Source organism: Pocillopora verrucosa, chromosome 2 (assembly GCF_036669915.1).
Source record: "Pocillopora verrucosa isolate sample1 chromosome 2, ASM3666991v2, whole genome shotgun sequence".
Lineage (NCBI taxonomy): Eukaryota > Metazoa > Cnidaria > Anthozoa > Scleractinia > Pocilloporidae > Pocillopora > Pocillopora verrucosa.
The window spans coordinates 10,692,323-10,714,137 of NC_089313.1; the positions used below are offsets into that span (position 1 = coordinate 10,692,323).

At 38.2% G+C, this 21,815-nt stretch overlaps 1 protein-coding gene across 1 annotated transcript; it reads left to right on the forward strand.

Moving 5' to 3' along the window:
* The first annotated feature begins 3,095 nt into the window (after window positions 1-3,095).
* LOC131771303 (AP-1 complex subunit beta-1) lies at window positions 3,096-21,759 on the forward strand. The gene is given in 34 exon segments (XM_066162830.1): window positions 3,096-3,206; window positions 5,882-5,924; window positions 6,180-6,280; window positions 7,223-7,363; window positions 8,098-8,187; window positions 8,482-8,495; window positions 8,810-8,876; window positions 8,878-8,926; window positions 9,767-9,779; window positions 9,876-9,903; window positions 9,905-9,936; window positions 10,226-10,294; window positions 10,874-10,974; window positions 11,137-11,209; window positions 11,457-11,600; window positions 12,265-12,284; window positions 12,287-12,339; window positions 13,365-13,421; window positions 13,423-13,455; window positions 13,945-14,033; window positions 14,409-14,511; window positions 14,624-14,800; window positions 15,514-15,703; window positions 15,994-16,170; window positions 16,502-16,557; window positions 17,210-17,329; window positions 18,086-18,128; window positions 18,248-18,350; window positions 18,485-18,573; window positions 19,277-19,402; window positions 20,408-20,494; window positions 20,589-20,656; window positions 21,148-21,234; window positions 21,573-21,759. Coding segments are annotated over 33 exon segments (2,712 nt in total). The 5' UTR covers window positions 3,096-3,206; window positions 5,882-5,887; the 3' UTR covers window positions 21,648-21,759.
* The last annotated feature ends 56 nt before the right edge of the window (window positions 21,760-21,815 follow it).

Consider the following 21,815-nt stretch of genomic DNA (forward strand, 5'->3'; position numbering starts at 1 on the left):
GCAAACTTAGCAGTCAAGAAAACAAGAGAGTTCCGAACAAACTCTTGCATTCTGATCATTAGTTTGACCGCCTCTGATCTCTTACTGGGTGTTTCCTCCCCGTTTTATATCATTGTACATGCGATAATTCCTAACGGAATGAATATCGGATGACATAATCTACAAGATAGCGTTACCATTACTAAATTTGTAAAGAACACTTCCTATTATCATGTAAATTCTGCTCAGTTGGGTGAGATATGTTGCGATTGTAAAACCTATGAAGTACAAGGCTGTAGTTACAAATAAACGCTTAAAGCTGAGGTTCGCAGTAATCGTTTGGATAACAGCCCTCACGATATCGTTCTTGTTTTTCTCTTTAGAAGCCGTTGGTCTTCTCAATAAAGTCACTCTTGTCATTTTTCAGTTTCTCACCTTTACCCTATTGTTGTATTGTTATGGCGTTGTTTACATCGAAATACGAAAACGGAACCACATCCAATTCAGCGAAGTCATTTTCTAATCAAATCGAGGGCTGAAAGTAGAATTGCGTCCACGGCGTTTCTGCTGACAATTGCACTTTTTATTTCTATCGTTCCTATAAGCATTGCATACGTTTAAGCGCTACCTTCGACTTTTTTTCTTGTAAATTCAGTTTTGCGATGGGCAGAAATTTTTTCTGGTTAAACTGCTTCGTAAATCCTGCACTGTATTTCTATAGGAACAAACGATATAGGAAGGCTGCACCAAGACTCTTCAAATTTAGAAAGCCTTGAGAAATTCGGCCAGCGGTTCAAATAGGTCGTCGTAAAACGCGGCACCGCGATTCCTTTACGTCTGTAAATGTTAAAAAGCTTATTCACACCGGGAGAGTTCAACACTTCACACGTTCTCACTCGGGCAATGGACACACACATGAACCCTGGAGTACTGATCATGCCTGGAGAACCTAGTGTTGCAGTTAAGGAAAAACCTAATGTCATGTCCACTCTTATTTCACTATAAAACCATCGTGAAGTGTTTCTTCCTTTTACTCGAGCTATAATGTTGCAGATTTAAACTTGCAAAAGAAAGAAATCAGCTCGAGATCAAATTCTTGTGGTGAATACGCATTTTTTGTACCTAAAAACACTCGTTACAGTTTAGGGGACTTTGATTCCCAGAGCAGCAATTCAGCGCCAAAAGTTCTAGCGATCGATGCTGCTAATGAATAGAAATGTGATTAAGTCAGCCCTTTGACCCCAAAGAGTGATTAGCATCTAATTTCTCCTCACAATATCCCCCCTGAATCAACATTAAAGTCGTGAGAATACAGTAAATGATCGCTTACTGAAGAGGTTCTTGATTGATCAACAAATTCTCCTTGTCGGCACCTAACTGAAATGTATGGAGAACAGTATGGAGGATATGCATACTGATGTTAGGGGGTAAAGTGTTAACAGATAGCATTTTGATTGAGTGTCGTGGAGTCAGAACTTTAACTTTCGCAGCACCGAGCCAATTAGAACATAGAGAATTTACATAAATAGCCAATAACATCTCAAATCATAACCATTACAATTTCCTCAAATGTGATTGGTGCGCTAGCTGATTTATTTTTCACTAATTATTCTGTACAGTTGTAATCGGACAATGTAATCGGACAGTTGGCTGTAATCGGACACCTTTAATCGGACAGTTGAAGCAGCAAATCATTTAAGTCCACTCAGCTAAATCCACCAATCACAGAATTGATCTCAATAACCATAGCAACGATCACTCATTCTGAAAAAAAAATAATTTAAAATGGAGGCATTTTTTTACTTAAAACATTGTCTCTATCGGAGATGTTTGTCTTAAATGTATTTTTTTCCCGGAAATTGTAACTGTTATGATTAATTGGTATCAGGACTTCGTGTCGTCCAATTCTGTCAGTAATCATACTTGTGATTGACTAGTCGGACTTCCGCTGTGCGGTCGTCCGATTTTATTTATCACACATATGATTACAGACCGAATCGAACAAAACGAAGTCCTGTTACGGCATTATAGAGGGGAATCGAAACAAGCACAATAGTTAAAGCGCGGGAAAAATGCGAAATAATTCTCCTTAACTAAACACCAAAGTTAACTTCTTAAACTTACATTTTATAAAAAAACTACGTTGAAACCTTAAAACACGGGCGAGTTATAGCGAAAAATGTTTCTCCACTGATTCCGTCATATTGAAAAATCTTGGTGCTTGGTATTTGCTGCACAACACACCCATTAACTTTCAAATCGCGTGAAAACCCTTCGTAAAAAAAAAAGTCGATCTTGATGTGATGGCGGATGCAGCCGATTTGCGACCAGTATTTAAATATCGCTATCACTGGACTTTACAAAACGTACTACTTTTTCTTCCGTGTTTAATTGTAGAGATGAAAAGATGAAACTTTTGAGCTGGCTTTCTTACGAAGGCTTTGTTTTTCTTCAAAGGAAATATCGGAGGACAAATATCGAAGCAGGTGGGAGTTATTAAAAAAAAAGATGAAACAAAAAACTCTTCATCAATTTCTCATCGTTGTCTATGTACAAGGACATCTCTCTGAAGACTTCCCGCTTTACATCTGTGATTTTCGTCAATGGGAATTAGGTTCTTTGAAAATTAATATATAGATAAATATAATAATAAATATATAGCTAGCTTTCGAGTCCTTCAACCTCATATTGGAAAGTAAACCGAACCATGACTAATGTTTGTTAACATGAATGCGAGTATCTCTCTCTCACTAGATTATCAAGTTAGTATTCGGTGCATTTATAGAATTCTACTTTATTGCATTACATTATGCGCGAGTAACTTGGAAAAGATTTCTGTCAAATTGTGAAACCAAACGCTTCTTCCAGTTAGTATCTCGCAAACTAAGAGGATTCTCTTGTAGTCGATTGGTACGTTAATTAATTTCTCGTTTACTTTTAGGATATTTTCTTTTTTTTTCACTTGATTTTAAAATATTAATGAGAATCAATGATTTTTAAGTCTGCCGGTCACATTTACCACTGGAAAACGTTCAGGTGAAACCCTTGATAAGCTGACGTAACGCCAAAGTTCAAGTCACGCAGCTGGTCATATATGGCCAGACGTTGAGATGGCTTACTAGCGCGCGAGCCTAGGCCGAGCAACAGAATATCGGAAGGCGCCATCTTGGGTTGTACGTTCCGTCCAAACTATTGAATAGCAATCCGTCTCCATCGGGATAGGAAAGGTGAGTTTCACCAAGTTTTCGAGATGCCAACATAGAATGATAATAGTACGAAACGTTGGCTCTGTATTTTTGCCGTTTGGTCGTTTTTATCTGCGAACTGATGGAGATGTTTATAGTCATTTTGTACTCTTGGATCGTTACTGACATTAAAAAGATAGCTCCAGCTATACAGTGCGTCTTGACGTTTAACCGTTTTTGAATATGTTATTTATTGTCTGAAACGTAAGTTTTGGAAATTATGGAGATTTATCCAACTGCTAGCGCTGAATATTGAATCCAGTGGCACTAATGATAAAGCATATAGAGTCAAATAGAGCAATCATCCTCCCAGGAATTGTGACCAGGGGGTGGGACTGATTCGAAGCTGAACATTTTCCAGTTTCTTTCTTCAGTTTCTCACCTTGTGGCTCACTTGGGAGGATCATTGCTCTACTTGATATTCATCACCAGGAATTTGAATTGATTTTTTCTCATTAACAGCTGTGAAAGTTGATAGACCAAACAATTGTAATAGTTTATAGACTTACGAAGTCACCGCCCCCTCCAATTACATGATATTTTACGTGAGGAGGACATTTACAGTATTGTGCAAAAGTAATGCAAACACCTGTCGACGAAATTCGGCGACATTTCGACGACATTTCCGCGAATTTTCGAGGCATGTATTGTTTTGAACGGCTCGAACTTTCGGCGACAAATTCCTTGATGGCGTAAATGCGACTCGAAATTTTGGAGCGAAAATTCGTTCTATGCGGCGAATTTTCGGGGCGAAAATTCGTTGTATTGTTCATTCTTCTCAAAAAGATTTGGTTGAATTTGTGGTTGGTTACTACACTATGTAATACTCCCATAAAATTTCCCGCTACGATTCCAGTCTCCGCGCGCCCTATATTGTTTGCAACCATGGCAACACAGGTTGTTGTGGCAATGCGTTTGGGATCATTTATGTACTCTACTTTTGATAGTAATCATGGCAAAAGTTTCAAATTATTCTAGAAATAGAATCGAGATCCTTCACAAGCAAGGCCTCCACCCAGCTGAAATACTGAAAGCGTTGAAACACGAAGGGTTGCTAGTGAGCTTTTCCAGTATTAAGCGTATCATTAAAAAGTTGCGACTTACCGGTTCCGTGGCAAATTTACCTTGATCGGGAAGACCTCAAAAGCTGTCTACGGAAGCAAAAACTTTCATAGATCAGCAAATGCGCAGGGATGACAAGATGACCAGCAATACGATAAAGAAGAAGCTGGAGAGACATGGAATCTGCGTGAATGCGTCCACTGTTCGTAGAGCACGCAAACAGCAAGGTTGGACTTTGCAGCGGACCACCTACTGCCAGCTAATCCGTGACGCAAATAAAGTCAAGCAATTAGAGTTCGCACAACGCGTCCTAGAAAGTGGCGACACTTTCAACAACGTGATTTTTAGCGACGAGTGTTCGATTTCCCTTCAGGCGTATCGCCGCACTTGCTTTAGAATGGCAAATGAGCCCACAAAGCGAAAGCTGAAACCTAAGCACCCACTCAAAGTGCATGTCTGGGGAGGGATTAGCAGAAGTGGTGCCACGAAGATTTGTATCTTTGATGGCATCATGGACGCTGATTTGTTTTTCAGCATTTTAGAGACGACGCTGGTTCCTTTTATCATGTCAGAATTTACGAAAAAATAGAGCAATGTGACTAAACTAATTGTTGTTTTCAGTCGTCGCCAATTGGTATTCAGTGTTTTGTTGTGAAGAATAAATATTTCCGAACAAACATGGTGTTGTGATATCTGGAAAGCATGCTGCAATCAGCGATATGGGTGATGTCTATTTGCGCAGGGATCGAAAACTAATAAACAAGGAACATTCTTCCCAATAGAAAACGTTTGAAAACACACTAAAGACATTCTCTGCTCCGTCTGGTTAAAAAGCGTTGTACTTAGGTTAATTTTAAAAACTATTGCAATCATTTGAGAGTTTATTTCCATTAAAATACATGTCTCTTGGTCGGAATTGCTATTCATCCCGATTTACTTTCATTGTTGTAAACTGATCGAACTCTGAATTGGATATGATGGGTTAGGCCTCTTTAAACGTTAGGAAACTGAAGTTGATGTGACGCTTGGGACAAATTTTCTGATTTACTTTCGTTGTCAAACACAAATTGAGCCCAGAATCGGGCATGATGCTTTTCGATATTTTGACCTTTTGTCTACTGTGTTTAGCCTAAAATATGAAGTGTCTCCGTCCCAGTGACTGAAAAAGACTGGAAATACGTTTATATGTATATTTCATGTTGCTTACATGAGTAGTAAACAAACTTGAATACTCGCGAAAGTCTATTGTCAGTTTGAAGCGAAATTTCGAACACTAATGATCGAAGAGATACTTTCCGCCACGAAGTTTCGCTTTGAGGCGAAAATTCAGCAAAAAAGCGCCCTTTGTTCAAACAAAATGTCGCTTCAGAGGCCTCGAACTTTCGATCGAATTTTCGCCCGAACTTTCGACGAAAGATCGTTAGAACAAATAACGAAATTCGCCGAATTCCATTTGCATTACTTTTGCACAATACTGTAGAGATGGACGTCTGAAATGGCCATCGATTTTCAGGGAACCAAATACAATACATTTAGTTAACTTTCTCTGTTGCTGTAAATATAAACTCCAAATGATATTAAACTTCTCTTTACAGGCAATCATGACTGACTCCAAATACTTTACAACAACCAAGAAAGGTTAGTGGATTTCTACTACAGCTGATACAAATTGTCCCAGTGGAGAGCTCATTTTCTTTGCATTTCATAAAATCTCGAGTAGATCTGCAGATGGATGTTTTTTTTTATTCAGTGAGCTTGAAGTGATGGTAGCTATACCTGATAGGAATTATGGCATGTCATCTTGGTGGAAAATTTTCCCTAGTTTTCAAACCTTAGAGCTGGAATTGTTTTCTTTCATACTTTTTGATGCCAGAGTATGGCGTATTTTTTCAGGGGAGATCTTTGAGCTCAAGGCAGAGCTGAACAGTGATAAGAAAGATCGCAAGAAAGAAGCAGTAAAAAAAGTTATTGCTAGCATGACTGTTGGGAAAGATGTCAGGTAAGAGAGGCCTGATAAAAAACATGGATGGGATGTTTTCTTTTCCCCTCCTTAGTTGTTTTGCATTTGCTTGATGTTGATGTTACATTTTTAGTGTGAGCCCGTTGGTTTCTGGATGCCTCTTTGCAGTGTCCTATATTGTTATAATTTGTACTACATGTAACTGAGTTTATTCTTTGGCAAAATTTGAATGAATGTACAGGTTATTATTCATGTTAAGTTGTTGAAACAAGGGGAATTTTGTTCCTGGCACCTGAAACTTGTCTGGCAGACTTTCTAATGTCTTTTAACATGAAGGGGTTCCAGATTTGATTTTGGGCCACCCTCTGAAACAGGACCATGTCAGTTGTGGACAACTCGAAAAAAAATTTTTTTGAAAAAAAAACAAAAAAATTTGCGAGGCTCTAGATAATATAATTATGTAGATTAAATGACAAAGATTAGCCTATATCAACAAATCATACAGCTAAAAAACAAACTTACAGTTCCACTAAAACTAAGTTAACAGTCCCCTCGAATAACTCAATATTCAATAATCAATACTCATACTGCAATTCGCAATCATCAATTTTTAGCACTTTGAAAGATGGGCCGGCTCAAGTCAAGTTTTGAGATGTTCTTGTTGAGTTGCTCAAGGACCCTCAAAGCAACAAAACAAATTTTCTCACAACTTGGAATACATTTTTATAACCTTGTCGTTATTTACAAGAGAAAAATACTTATAGCATTAAAGCATTGGATAGTTCGCTCTGAAGGTCTCAAATTCTTAAAACTTGAGCCTCCTTTCTTATTTCTTGACTTGAAAGTGTTGGATGGGGACTAAAGAGTGAGTGTTCAAGTCCAAGACTGTCTAGGTCAAGTACTTACTTTTGAGAAGTTACTGAGTTATGGTTTGTACCACAAAATAGAGGTTTTGATTGTTATGTTATGTTTTCAGCTCCTTGTTACCCCAGATGTGGTGAACTGTATGCAAACTGTACAACTTGGAGTTAAAAAACGCTGGTGTACCTTTACCTATATGAACTATGCTAAGTCTCAGCCCGATATGGCAATCATGGCTGTCAAGACTTTTGTTAAGGTCAGACTTACTGGCAAGGTCCACTTCCTGTGGGATCCACTGTAGTGAACAAAAGAGGAATACATCCTCCATCAGCCAAAAATTGAATTATAAAGGATGTTGTATTTATTGTCAATGCGAAAACAAAAGTGCCATGCAGATTTTTTAATAAACTGAATTGTGGGGAAGAGGCTGGTACATGCATAAGCTATAATCAAAATGTCAGAGGATAACACAAGTAAGTACTTGTGAGTGGGACGTGTGCGGTTTAGCGACTTTTTGTTGACTTTTATTTGTTATTGTTGTTATAATTACTTACTTATTCTCATTAGCCATTCCAACTTGCCAATCCAAGATTAATGATGAGATAGTCATAGTTTAAGTAGACTCAAAAAACCACATACAAACAACAAAAACAACCCACTTAAAAAAAAAACCTTCCCAAAAAAAACACAAAAAAAAATCCGTTTGGTTTCGTGTCTGATTGGTTTTGCCGTTGCGTACTCATCCTCGCAATAGGTTATTAAAGAAAAAATAGGTTGTTAGTTTTTTTCCTCTGTTTTATTATAATAACCTCTAGCGAATCAGGGCGTGCGCCAAAGCGGTAGCTATACCTTGTGTATAACGTGTTTAGTGAATAGGCTCATTGGTTGTTTTGTCTTTTTCCCACATAGGACAGCTGCTGAAGAACCCAAAACACACTTATTCGGGCTTTAGCTGTTTTCACTAGTGGGCATGTATAAGCGTGTTGACAGATCACAGAATACTTGTGTGAACCCCCGGGGGCAAGCGGTTGCTTGAAGGATGAAGAGGTCTATTGTCCATTCGCAAGATCTGAGCTGCAGGTTTGTGTAGACCAAGCTTCCAATGACACATCAACTCTCAACTAGCCGGAAGCTCAAAGGCTCTCTGATTCCTTGAAGGATCTTTCTGTCATGATTATAATCCATGGTGAGATACAGGTTCTTTATTTTCTGAACAGTTATTGTTAAAACCTCAAGTTTCCACTGTCTGGTGTCAGGGCATCCAACAGCGTCCAAAATTTCTTGTGATACAAATTCCCGGACAATAAAAGGGGCCCCTACGGATAGTATTTTCAAGTTCACTCCTCTTGATTTTTCTAAAATTTCAAATTATAGCTTGTATATCAACTGTGAGATTGCATATTGTTGTGTAGAATAAAACCCAGAAAAAAACTTGTGAAATATTACTTGTTGTCTCATCGTACTTTATTAAAACCAGAAGAATGAAATCAACATACATGTTAAATGAGGTGCATTATACTGTTGTATTACATCTAATGACATTGAAAGAACCATTAGCAAGATGATGATATTTTTAGCTGTTCAGCTGTGGAGATCACCTGGTCAATAGACCAGACCTCAGTTTCAGATTTTCCTGTAACTTTTTCATGTTTGAGTTTTAAGTTGGCATGATAGACTATTTAACAGCTATGACTTGTTGTAGGTTGTGGCTAATGCTTGTGGCTGCCTTATCTGAGATTGGGGATGTTTCACCAACTGCTGCTGCCATGCATGGAAATTAATTCTCAAACCATCAACAAACTGCTCACAGCACTCAATGGCAATGCACTAGAGTAAGTACAAACATATAAAATAATCAAAATTACATGCAATGGATCTCAAAAGGCAGGGCGTTGAAAGTGATTTTTTTTTTCTGAGTAGCCACTTGGCTCCTAAATATTCAACAGTTGGTAGCCAATTCAAAAAAGTTGGTCAGCCATTTTCAAAGACAAACAAAACCTTTTTTTTACGCGTGTCATCGTTCTAGAAATTAAGTTAGTTAGGAAAAGATCTTTAACGTGCTACAAAGTGGACAAATAGAATGGATGATATGCAACATTCAAGCTCACCTAAAATCCATCCTAAATTAGTTATCGATTGAGATGCATGTGCTGCATTTTGGAAACAAACTTAATGAGGAAGTTTGCTGCGGATTTATCTTTGCAAATCTTTTTAATTTACTTATATATTCTACAGTAAGGTTATGACCCCCTGAAAACATTCTAGTCGCCAATTTGGCGGACTAATTTTCAGGATTTGCGGTCGCCAAAGTAAAAAATTTAGTTGCATTGGCACCTGTATAGGCGCAATTTCACGCCCTAAAAAGGTTGATCTGGGCTATTCAGTATTCAATGAGTTTGTTTTAATAGAAAATAGATGGGATAAATTAAAACACCTTCAATGGCCTCATCTGTGTCTACCGATCCTCTCGACCTCACCGGTTGGGTTGCCATGTATCTAATACAGTGAGGTCAAGGAAACATGACATGATTAAACTACCCTCAACAATACCACTCTAGGGATTTTTTGTGTGGAATTTATGTAATTTTTTTTGACAAATTTACTCAAAACCCCCACAAGACTGTATGTATACTTAAACCAACTAGATTCCAGCATGTAGGCTGCATTCAATGGTTTGACGTTAAATGCTTGGGAGGTAGCCCATTGAAATTACTTTGGTTATTTTAATTTGTTTGTGTCTATTTTAATTTGTGTCTAGGTGGGGACAGGATATTTATCTTGAACTCTTTGGCACAGTTACACTCCTAAAGATGACAGGGAGGATCAGGAGGTGACAAATTTCTTTATAGGCCTTAAATAATAGGCAAGCCGTTACTCATAAATGGAAATGTTCTTAGAATACAAGATTCCTTAAAATCAGGGCTAGCCTTGATTACTTTACCTAGTCAAAAATTAATGTTTAAAAGTACTCGTAATTCATAAAAGAAATAAGTTAAATATGATAAGAAAAATGGCACTGAACTTAAAATAATTTAGCAAATTTCTTCAATGAAAAAATTGGTACTGATGTTGGTACTGTATATTAAGCTTTGTACAGTTCTCTTATTTTTCTGCCAGTCATTTGTGAGCGAGTCACCCCCAGGTTGTCTCATGCCAATGCTGCTGTGGTTCTGTCTGCTGTCAAGGTACAGTTAATGAACATGTCTGCTCCAAGAGTACACTGTAGCTGTATTTGCCTATATTGTTGGAGTCCTGTGTTTGTCACAACCCACCAAAACGTTCCTCTTTCCCTAACTAGTTGTAACAGATTATGCTGGCATAAATTTTTTTGTTGTAAGGGTAGATTTGAGACATTGGCATACTACTGGTAGAATCATCTTTTTACATGCAACACTGCCTGAAACCATGACACATGATTTTTTTTAAAGTATAATATGTCAGACCCTTGTTAACTTGTTTCTTTATCATCATTAATTAAGTACACAGTTTGTGGGTAGCACAGGTACTATCCCATAAAGACCTGAACTCTTTGATCAGGTTCAATTTTTCCTACTGCAGCTCCTCTTTAAAGAAAAATCTGTACTTCTTAGATAATAATGGAGCTGCATTGTAAATGGGGTCTGTAGCTCACTGTTGTGGCTACCTACATCCTCATTTTGCATTGAAAAACAGAAGTTGCTTTGTTTATTACACCAATGATATTCTTATCTCCATGTTGTTTGAAGGAAGACCTACCTTTGCTGATATTTTATTAAATATCTACAGGTTCTATGAAATACATGGAAATTATGACTCCCTCATCATCATATGTGCAGAATCTTGTTAAAAAACTGTCTCCACCTGGGTAAGTTAAAACTTCATTTTGTGGTTTGAAGTGAACACTCTAACAGTTGCTCAACAGTTTTGCCAGTATTTACATGCATCTGTACGCCATGTGCCATGTACAAGACCTGTGGATGTTCCTTTGATTAAAGCTCAGAACTGTCCAGTGATATATACTCTAAATTTTAATGTCATTGTTCTCCTCAGTGACATTGTTGTCCAGTGAACCTGAAGTCCAGTACGTTGCTCTTAGGAATATCAATTTGATTGTGCAAAAGAGGTAACTGTCAAATGATAAATCATTTCATTATGAGTCAGTTGAATGCATGGGCTTAAAATGACATACATTAAAATGAAGTTCTATGTATCATTTTACAGAAGATCAAATTACTATTTTCATTAAATTCTTCAACATGCAATGACAAATTTCATGATGGTCTGTAGTGTAATTACAGATGTAGCACTTTCTTGTTAATGGAATTACATGTACCGCATTTCTGACCAGTGAATGTTGTTTTATTGTGTAGGGCAGATATCTTGAAGAATGAGATGAAAGTCTTCTTTGTCAAGTACAATGACCCATTTATGTAAAACTTGAAAAAACTGGATATTATGATTCGGCTGTCAAATCAACAGAACAGCGCCCAAGTCTTGCAGAGTTGAAAGAGTACGTTGTCTTCCTGGAGCTCAGCCTAATGTGGCCTTTTTTCTATCATAGAAGTTTGATTTCAAGTATCAAGTAATTTCTTCAATGTATATTACACAAACATGTATATGGCACAAATTTCAAAAGAATTCCAGGTATAAAAATGATCACAGAACGTTTTTAAACTTCTGTAAATGGCAAAAGCTTAAACCATGTTCAATGTTTCCAAAGAGTAGAGCCATCTGCACATTGGTTATGTCTCATTTTCACCTTCTAGAACTGGATTTCTGTTGCTCTCTGGTAATTTTCTATACAATAAAGGTTTAGATTGTAATACTTTGGTGTGGATTTCATTGACAAATGGGCATAATGTAAATCATTTACCTGTGGTCCATACACAGTCTCTAGGTATTTTATACATGCACAGAGTAGATTGGACAACTTCTATGCCCAGTTGCCCTTGTGAAAGTAAGAGAGACTTAAAAATTAATGCACATTCATGCAAGGAAATGCATACTGTCAAAGTACAAATATATCACAATGTTAGAAATCTTCCTCAAGATTCAATTAAAAGCTTTTCCATTGTGTGTGTGAACTTTAGATGGTCAATAGTCTTTGCACTGAGGTAATATCCATTGTCATTTTTTATATTCTTACCATATAACAATGTATAAATTTGTCAATTCCAGGTATGCCACAGAAGTTGATGTTGATTTGTGAGGAAATCAGTACGTGCAATTGGACGCTGCGCCATCAAAGTTGAGGTTTGTTGTAAACTAGTCACTTAATGGTCAACATTCAAAGTGTTTAGGCTGGAGCCATGAAAACTGGGACAGCTCAATGTCCAGGTAAACTCCTCTGGAAAATTATTGTCAAAGGACAAATTTGTCTTTTTTCGTGTGACTTTATAGACTCCCATTGCCAACTAATAAACTTTGGTTTAACATGTACGTATTACAGTTTAAAAGGGTCATACGACGAATGTTTAATTTGGATGAAATTTTTGTTTGTCAATTTTAAATATTCATTCCAAAAGGTTACTAGTTGGCTGGACTTGATTTAGTTGAGTAGTTTTTGTGGATCACTATCTAAACATATTAAATGTTGGTAACTACATTTGAGAGGCACCATTCATGCAGACACACAATAAGTACATACACATGGGAAACACTCTCATTGCCCCTGCTCTGCAATGAGATTCCTAAAAAAGTACAATGAAATGAAAGGTTCATTGACTAAAGAAACCCATACTGTGTGCAATGTACTTAATTCATTGAAACTGGGCAACAGTTCAGAAGAAGGTATTGATCATTGGAGCTTCTACATTTAGTTGTCTGATTTTGTGAATCATATGATTACAGACCACCTTGGATTCACTCAGTCCTAATATATCCTAGTTGGTCCTATGGTGCATTCACTTACATGTTACTATGTCTTAAACTCTGAGGTGACTGAAGTTGGAAGGTTGAATATTTAAGTCTGATGATATTTCACCAGAGAATCAATGGGAAAAGTGTTTTTCAAAAACAGTGGAGAGCTGGATGCCCTTGGCAGTGTCTCCTGAACAGGGGTCTTAAGGGTGAATGCTGCTACAACTATAACATAAACAAAGGAGGTGGTTATCTGTGCTACTTCTTCCTAAAGGCAGATGGTCATGGATGATTTTCTTGGGAAGATGATATGCTGGTGTATATAAAAGTTTAAAAAACATATACCAGTATGTAAAACTGTTAATGTGCCTCTATGTGTAAAATATATCTTATTTGTTAATAGATGATCTCTTTTATAGCAATCTGCAGAACGCTGTGTGAGCACTCTTCTGAACTTGATTCAAACCAAGGTTAACTAATGTGGTACAAGAAGCGATTGTGGTTATCAAGGTGACATAGTTACTTCAGCCTCTCTCTTCTCAGCACAGAATTGATAGAAGTTTCAAGGAAACATTTACCCTTCCAACAGCATCATGGTGCTTAGATAGCAGTTCCTCACTGTACTCCCCCAAGCTGCAATTAATCATAGTACCCTAAATTTAGCACACAGAGGCAGAAGAGTGCTTTGAAGTGTGGGTTGGGGGGGGGGGAGAGGGGAGGGGTGGCTATCTTATGTACTAAGCTAAGTACACACCCTTAACTCAAATTTTGCAAAAAATTCTTTTAATGTTGGCCTCTTAAATGCAGGCTGGCAGTGTTTAAATGAAAAAAATCCTACTACATTGAGTTTCACAAAGCATGCAACTTATGAAAAAATGAAAGACAAATTCCTTATTTAGGTTTTTGGCCTTTTTTGGATGGTGTTTGTGACCTTTGGTGTTTCTGATGTTCTTGTGTATATGTTTATGTTTATGTTTTACCTTTGCTGTTTAAAATTAGGACATATTCAGGAGATACCCAAACAAGTATGAAAGTATAATCTCCACCTTGTGTGAAAATCTGGATTCATTAGATGAACCTGAGGCGAGGTGAATATATCTGGGCTAGTGCCTTTGGTCATTTTTCTTCAAGATGAAGATGTTCTTGATAGTGAAATTTTTCAAACTGTTGAATTTACGTTCGCATGTACGGTGTACATGCCAAACTTCCAGCTTACTCAACAAATCTTTCTGTTTCCCTTGTTGTTTTGTAAATATTTCCAATAAAAGTAAAAAAGAGGGCAGTAGAAGCAGTTTTTGTCTCACCTGGGAAATTAATTGAGTTCTCTTTTAAACATAGTTTTATAGCTGTGAACTTGTTTCTTTGGATCGTGGAAGTATTGCTCCTTTTTATTTGGTGACTTTCAGTTTAACCATCTCCAGATTTAGTAAGTACTTACTTACACTGATGTTAATGATTCATAGGGCATCGATGATTTGGATCATTGGTGAATATGCTGAGCGAATTGACAATGCTGCAGAGCTATTGGAGTCCTTCCTGGAAGGTTTCCAAGATGAAAATTCTCAGGTGCACATTTTTATAAAAAGCGGTGTGAGACATTTTTTTCAAATTATGACATTGATTATTGATTTAGTATCAAAGACGTAATCCTATAATATCATTACTCCTCTTGCATAAGGTTCAACTGCAGCTGCTGACATCCATTGTGAAGCTGTTCTTGAAGCGTCCAACTGACACTCAGGAGCTAGTGCAACAGGTCTTGAGTCTGGCAACACAGGATAGTGATAACCCAGATCTCAGGGACAGGGGCTACATCTACTGGCGGCTTCTTTCAACTGACCCTGTGGCAGCAAAGGTGCGATAATTAGGTTCTCTTATTCCCAACATAAATTAAGTATCCCTCTTTCATGAAATCAGTTTCTGAACACAGTAGTCCATTCTGGTTTTCATGGCAGGAAGAAAATTATGAGTATTGCTGGTCTAGCTAGATTGGACGCCAATCCATCATAGGTTACTTCCCAGCTTTCACTGCATCAGTGGGAGAGGAAAATGTTTTGTTGGACTCTGTGACCCCTAAGAGTGACTAGCATGTAATTTTTCACTAAACATCAGTGTTGAGTCACACATTAAGGTCACAGTGAATAAAGGAAATGACCACCAACTAAAGAAGTTCTTGATAATTAAACAAATTCTCCTTATCAGCACTTCAGGAAATTTATAGAGAACATTATTGAGAACATGCATATTGATGTCTGGCAGTGAAGGGTTGAGCATAATTATATCCTTATGGTTTGGCTGGAATTGGAACATGGACCTCTAAATGAGGGGTTCAGCATGTTAACTACAAGGCCACTGTTTCTCAAACTCTTGTCCATAACATGACACAATTTGACAATATCATTTTTCCTCCTTGATGCTGCAGAAATCAACATTCATTTTTTGGAATTCCCACCAGTACTTGTGGACTTTTTTTGAATTTGTCTAAAACAAGGAATTGTGTAGTTATCAAGACTCTTGTAAGAAATGCTGTACATTATGGTAAACAGTGTTTTATTGGATTTTCTATAGGAAGTTGTGCTGGACGAGAAGCCCCTGATATCTGAAGAAACTGACCTCCTAGAACCCACTCTCCTTGATGAACTGATCTGCAACATTTCCACATTGGCATCTGTGTATCACAAGCCACCCAGCTCATTTGTTGAAGGGCGCACTGCTGCAAGGAGATTCACCTTGCCACCGAGGGCTGAGCCATCTCCAGGTACTGTGCTTAACTTTCCAGATAACGTACCTTTTAATAATCTAGTTTACCCTCATTGCCCTCTCTTTAACAACTGTGATGCTCTGGTGCCCTTGTGATGGAGAGAAAATTAACTTCAACCCAGGTTGCCCCTTGCAGGAATTTCTAAAATAGTTGCTGGGTAAGCTGTTCAGTCAACATGATGTGGTCAAGATTGCTGTTAGTTAAGTTGTTTGCTCAGTTTGGGCATGAAGAGAATTCTAACATGTGTCATAGCAATAGCCTTACAAGATTCTGACTATCTTGACTAGGGGCTGAGACTGAGGAAGCTACCCCTGCTCCATCCCAACCAGTTGCAGCTCCAGTAACGCTTCAGTGGGCAGCCCATGCACCGCCATCTCAACCAGCAGCTGACTCCTTACTTGGTGACCTGTTGATGGACATGGGACCCACTCAACCTGCTGCCCCACCTGTGCAGCCAGCAGCAGGTATGGCAGATATTATGTCACCTGTCATTTCTCAGTGATGTCTTCTCACCTAGTATGGTAAACAGAAAAATGCAGAGAGTTACTCATTAACGTGCTAAGCACTTGTCATTTCATTCCTCCAGTTTATTACTCCAATTTATTGCTTCAATACTTCTACTAAGCTTGTAGGTGTGGGTTGCTTAAATTATTGGTGCATTGACATTTAAACGCTGTATTAATGTCACAGAAACTAAGACAAGCTCAGGTGGGTGTACTAGGTTCGTGTGCAGACTTGGCCTATGTATAGTAATCAACCCACAAGTAAAGTAATCATTTTTGTCCTTTGATTCAGCGGCAGGGGGAGGAGGAGTTATGGATCTTCTGGGAGAAGACCTAAGTGGTTTACAGGTAAAAAGTCTCTTTCTACATGTTTTTAAAACGTAGCTGAAATTACTGAGAGGCAGTTAAAATTATGTGATGTTGCACCTAGAGCAAAAGCTGTACTTTAAAGAGACAGGATACTAGAAGATCGCTTTCTGAAAACAACCATCTTTAGACTACTAAAAATGTCAAAGGTTTAGAACTGAGATCTTTTGCATCGGCAGCATGGCTCTCCTTGGAGTCAAGGATCGCTTCTCGTCTGTCTTGTCCACTCCCTTAATTACATCTTCTGACAATACCAGTGCACTTTTAAACAGTGTTGGGAGGAAAATGGAGAAAATTATTTACTTGGTGATATTAGAATACGAACGAGTTGGCAGTAATCAGGTCCTTTGCGGGTTTGCGCAAAGATTTCGCCCCGTGGCGATCTCAGAAATCTATGCATAAACGTAAGGATCCGATCACTGGCAACTCATTCATTGCCAGGATTGTATTAAGTAATTTAGTCATACATCATCCGTTACCATGCATTTTTAATAGCATAACTTCATACTTCAGTACATGTGTGATTGCCTCTATTAAATTTTAGTTCATAATCTACTGTGACCAACTTGTCCGCCACATTGGCGTAACAGTTTCTCAAGGAATTGATGACTTTGCTTATTGAATTCTCTCTCAGCTTGGTGGAGCTCCAAGTCCTGCTCAGCCAATGGGAGGGCCGATGGGGGGCTTGGGCGATCTTTTCAGTCTGTCTGGGGGACCTGGTATCTCAGGAGGAATGTACTCTGCGCCTAAACAGGTTAGGGACAACTTCTTTCGCTTAATTTACTCCGCTAGAACTTAGAAGCACGACATAATGGCATGCCTAGCTCGTGTATGCAAAGAGACCAAGTGGATACCTAATACTCTGCCTAATACTCTGAGCTAATGCAATTTTCATGGAAATTTCAAATCGGTAACTAAGAGTGTAATGTTGAGTGATAATTTAAACGTTAGAATGGCTGAAATCGTAGTGTTTTGAACCTCGTCGATTCACTAAGTGAACCATTCCCGTCACAATCCTCTGAGATGCATTGAGCTCCCTAAGAAACATTCTCGACAGAGCACTGAGCCTGTGTAGCTGACTCTTTGCTGGGAGGTTGTAGCGATGGAGCCGTGAGAGGAGTGGGAATGAGAAGTTTCAGCCTCACGATTTCAGACTAAATTGCATATATTAAATTTTATAGATTAGTGAAGATGGTTTTGGAAACTCTGCATACCCTATGAATCGCTTTGCCGCGTATAGTGGGAAGAGATTTAAGAGTCATCTCTTTTAAGATAGGCACTGATTGTTTGTAAAGCTAAAAGCTTAGCTAAAACTACGGTTCTGCTAATTGACTGTTACTGACAACAATTTTTTTCGGGACTATCCCCACCTGGCCGATCACACCACAACGGATTGTTCCTCCGGTGTTAAAAGTAGTTAATGTACGAATATGAGTTACAACATGTATTTTTTGTTGTAGTTTCACTGTGACATTGTTGAACTGACACGTGTTTCAATTTTGTTTTGTAGATGTGGCTCACTGCTTCCAAAGGGAAAGGAGTTGAGGTTTTAGGTATAATTGTTAGAATTATTAATTTAACTAGCTCTGCAGCTCTTGTAGTAACCATCGCAATGAAGTCTGTTATTTTACTGATTTCTCGTGGTAAACAAGAAGTCGTTTTTCTTGAACAGGAACATTTTCTCGACGTCAAGGACAGATTTACATGGATATGACATTCCACAACAAAGCCATGCAAGCCATGGGAGACTTTGCAATCCAGTTCAATAAGAACAGGTGGGTAGCAATTATTTTTAGTTAAGAATGAAGCGCATCGAAAAAGTGACTTGTATGAGAGCCAGGTCCTTTATTCCACGCTCCTGACAAGTGATGTCATTGATAGGCTAAGTGTCTTGCCTCTTTTCTTTCAGTTTTGGTTTGGCACCCGGTTGTCCGCTAAACATTCCATCGCCGTTGCTCGCCAACTCCTCCGCGGAAACTTCGCTTCCTGTAAACACAAGTACGTAAACTTTCGATTTGAAGTACAAGTGACACGTCAACTTGTGAGTGGTCAGATCTATCTGGTTAATCTTTCGTCTGCCTTCTATATATTTCCTTGAAGTAATGTCGAGAGATTTTTATTGCTAGAATCACCCCCCAGCTGACAAGATTTAGTATTCTCGTAACCAGTTTGCTGGATAGTGTGTTGAAATTATAAGTAGTTACGTGATGACTTACTGTGGGAGTACAAGGGCTAAAAATCTTGTTAAGATACCGCTAGGTGAATGTTTATCGGTTTTTCACTGGGACGAAGTCGCTGTTGAGTAAAGCAATAGACCGTACTTTCCATATAACCCACGCGGGATGCTGATTTTCTGCTATTAGTTTGTTTAAATTCATGTTCGTATTCGCGTATTTGAAAGAAGGACTGTAATCGAGGAAGTGTATTACACAGATATGTTACGAAGTAAATCACGTACAATATTTAGATGATAATAATAGTCCATCGATACTGCAATCACTTCTGGCGGATTCCTGCCTCCTAAATTCCAGTTGGGTTTAGTATGGGACCGAGGCTTGGCCCAATTTGGGCTAACATCAACTGCATTTCTTGCTCCTCGTTGAGGTTTCTGATCTGTAACGGGATGTGGAATAATTTAATTTGACCATTTGATAATAAAAGTAACATTTTTTCTTATTTTTCAAATTTTTTTTCCGACTAGATGGCGCTGTGCTGAGAATGGACCCACTTACAAACCTCCAGGTGGCCGTTAAAAATAATGTGGATGTGTTCTACTTCAGTTGCACTGTTCCTTACAACGTGCTGTTTTCAGAAGATGGCCAGATGGGTGAGTCTTACCCAGGCCACCGCGACTTAGTGGAACATTATTTACTGTTTGAGAATCTGGGCCAAGTTGTTCGAAGGCCGACTAGCGCTAACTTAGGCTTAAATTTTAATCCAGGTTTCTTTATTTCTTTGTTCAAAAGCCTTTTAGGGAAAATTTTTCTATTTTTTCTAGAACATCTAATGATCAAATGACAAGCCAAAAGATTTGAACTGAAATTTCCTCTAAAGCTTTCAGACCTGAAATCAAATTTTAACACTAACCCTGGGTTATTTTAACCGAGCCAGGCCAATTTCCAAGTAGGTTTACTAATAACTTAGTTCCGGGCCTCCTCTTGGCTGATGTAAAGCACTGGTACTGTTCGCTGTTGTACAATATCGAAAGACACTCTTGGGACCGGCGTCACTAGTTTGTGGACTTATGGTGCCTGTTATTGTGTCACCTCCCTCACATGCAATACAAGGTTCATTTTTATCCTCCAGTAGACCTTACTATTGTATTTCAACATTGCTTGGGGGAGAGGGGTGGGGGGTTAATAAAATCTGCTTTATTAAACTACTTAGGTTGTTTTAAGCTAGTAACATTTTAGAGTTCTAAGAATTTTCTTGCCGTAAAATAATCCAGGACAGATGAAATAAACCAAAATGAGCCAACTGACAAGAAACAAGGTCGGGTAAGGATGGGAGAATGTTTTCTCTGATTGGAAACGATCATCATGTAAAGTCTGGGTTAGATTTTACATGATGAACTAACAGTGATGTGGCGTCTTATGTGAACGCTGGTACAGTTTTTCAATTAATTCTGTCCCTCGGGGTTTTAGCCACTTAGTTTGAAACTCTTTGAACTCGACATTATTCATGGAAATTTAAAAAAAAAATGATCGGGTGTAGTGTTAGTTATTATTATTGATATTATTCTTTTCCTTTATTTATTTATTTATTTATTTGAATCATATCTATGCAGAACAATTTAAAACTTCTCAAAATTTTCTTGTTTTGTTTCTTTCAGATCGCAAGGTGTTTTTAGCCACGTGGAAGGACATACCTGCAGGGAATGAAGTTCAGAATCAAATCACCAATGTAAATTTTTCTTCAGGTAAGATTGTCATATGTGCACCGGATAGTAGATGTTGTCTCTGAATGTTGCACTAACATCATTTTTTATTCGTTGCCTCCGCTTTCTTCTGTAGAAGTGGCTCAACAGAAACTTTCTGCCAACAACATATTTACTATCGCAAAACGTACAGTGGAAGGCCAGGTAATAAAATAGAGTTGACCAATTCTTAAAGTTCACAGGCTGGTTCAGAATTAAGGACTGCACGTCCGTGTAACTAAACTGCTTAATCAAATGATCTGATGCAACAATCGATGACTGAATTTGGGGGGGGGGGGAGTAATCAATTAAACGATGAAGTACAAAAATCGAGAATGTACTCATTCATCAAAAAAGAACTATTCACATCCTTAGTGGCCCTAAACTCTTTTATCTCCTTTGCACAAAGAAGCTGCTTTCCTCTAGTGACTTGAATTCCCAGCATTTCAATTTTGAAATGCACTTACTCATTGAAAAATTCCACTTTACCTTCAACAGTACAAAGCTTGAGGGAGGCGCTTTCTGCTAAGTGCACCAATTTATACTTTTGACCTTGTTCGCAAGAGCAGTGGGTGTCCGAGCGCAAAGAACGCAGCAATAATAGTTCGCTTTTTCTTCCATGGCATGTTTTCTAACTTTTGTTATTTTTTCGCCAGGACATGCTTTACCAGTCAGTGAAATTCACCAATAATATCTGGGTTTTGGCCGAACTCAAGATGCAGCCTGGTAACACTGTGGTGCAGGTATGAAGCCTTAAAATAATTGTTTTGTTTTACATTGCAATGGCTATCCTTATAGACAATTTAAATCTCAGTCCCCTTTTAAAGAACAAACTTTTAGGATCAGCACAGTCATGATGACAGATCTTTAATTTCGAAGTCGTACGAAATATTTTCTGTGCCTTCCCTTGCTTCTTTTCATAACCCATTCACCCAATCTATCTGTCTCCTCCGCCCTCAAACCAGTGTCTACACTTTGTAGAAAAAAGCATTGAACCCAAGGTAAACCACACAAACCTCGATAAACAGATCACCTCTATGATTTTCAAACAGTAACGAAAATTTGCTTGTCTTTCTAACAGTTGTCGCTGAAGACGCGAGCCATGGATGTTGTTATGGGCGTACAAGCTATGTACGAGACCGTCCTACACAACTGAGGGCCTGGAGCTGATTCATATGTAAAGGAATCACCGTTACGTCTCACACTGATAATAATAATAAACTGTAACATTCAGTGTTTACTGAAATAAAAGTAACTTGTCTTACAAATGTTTCCTTGTTTGTTCGTTTTTCTTAAAGAATGGCAGAACAAAACAAAACGAAAA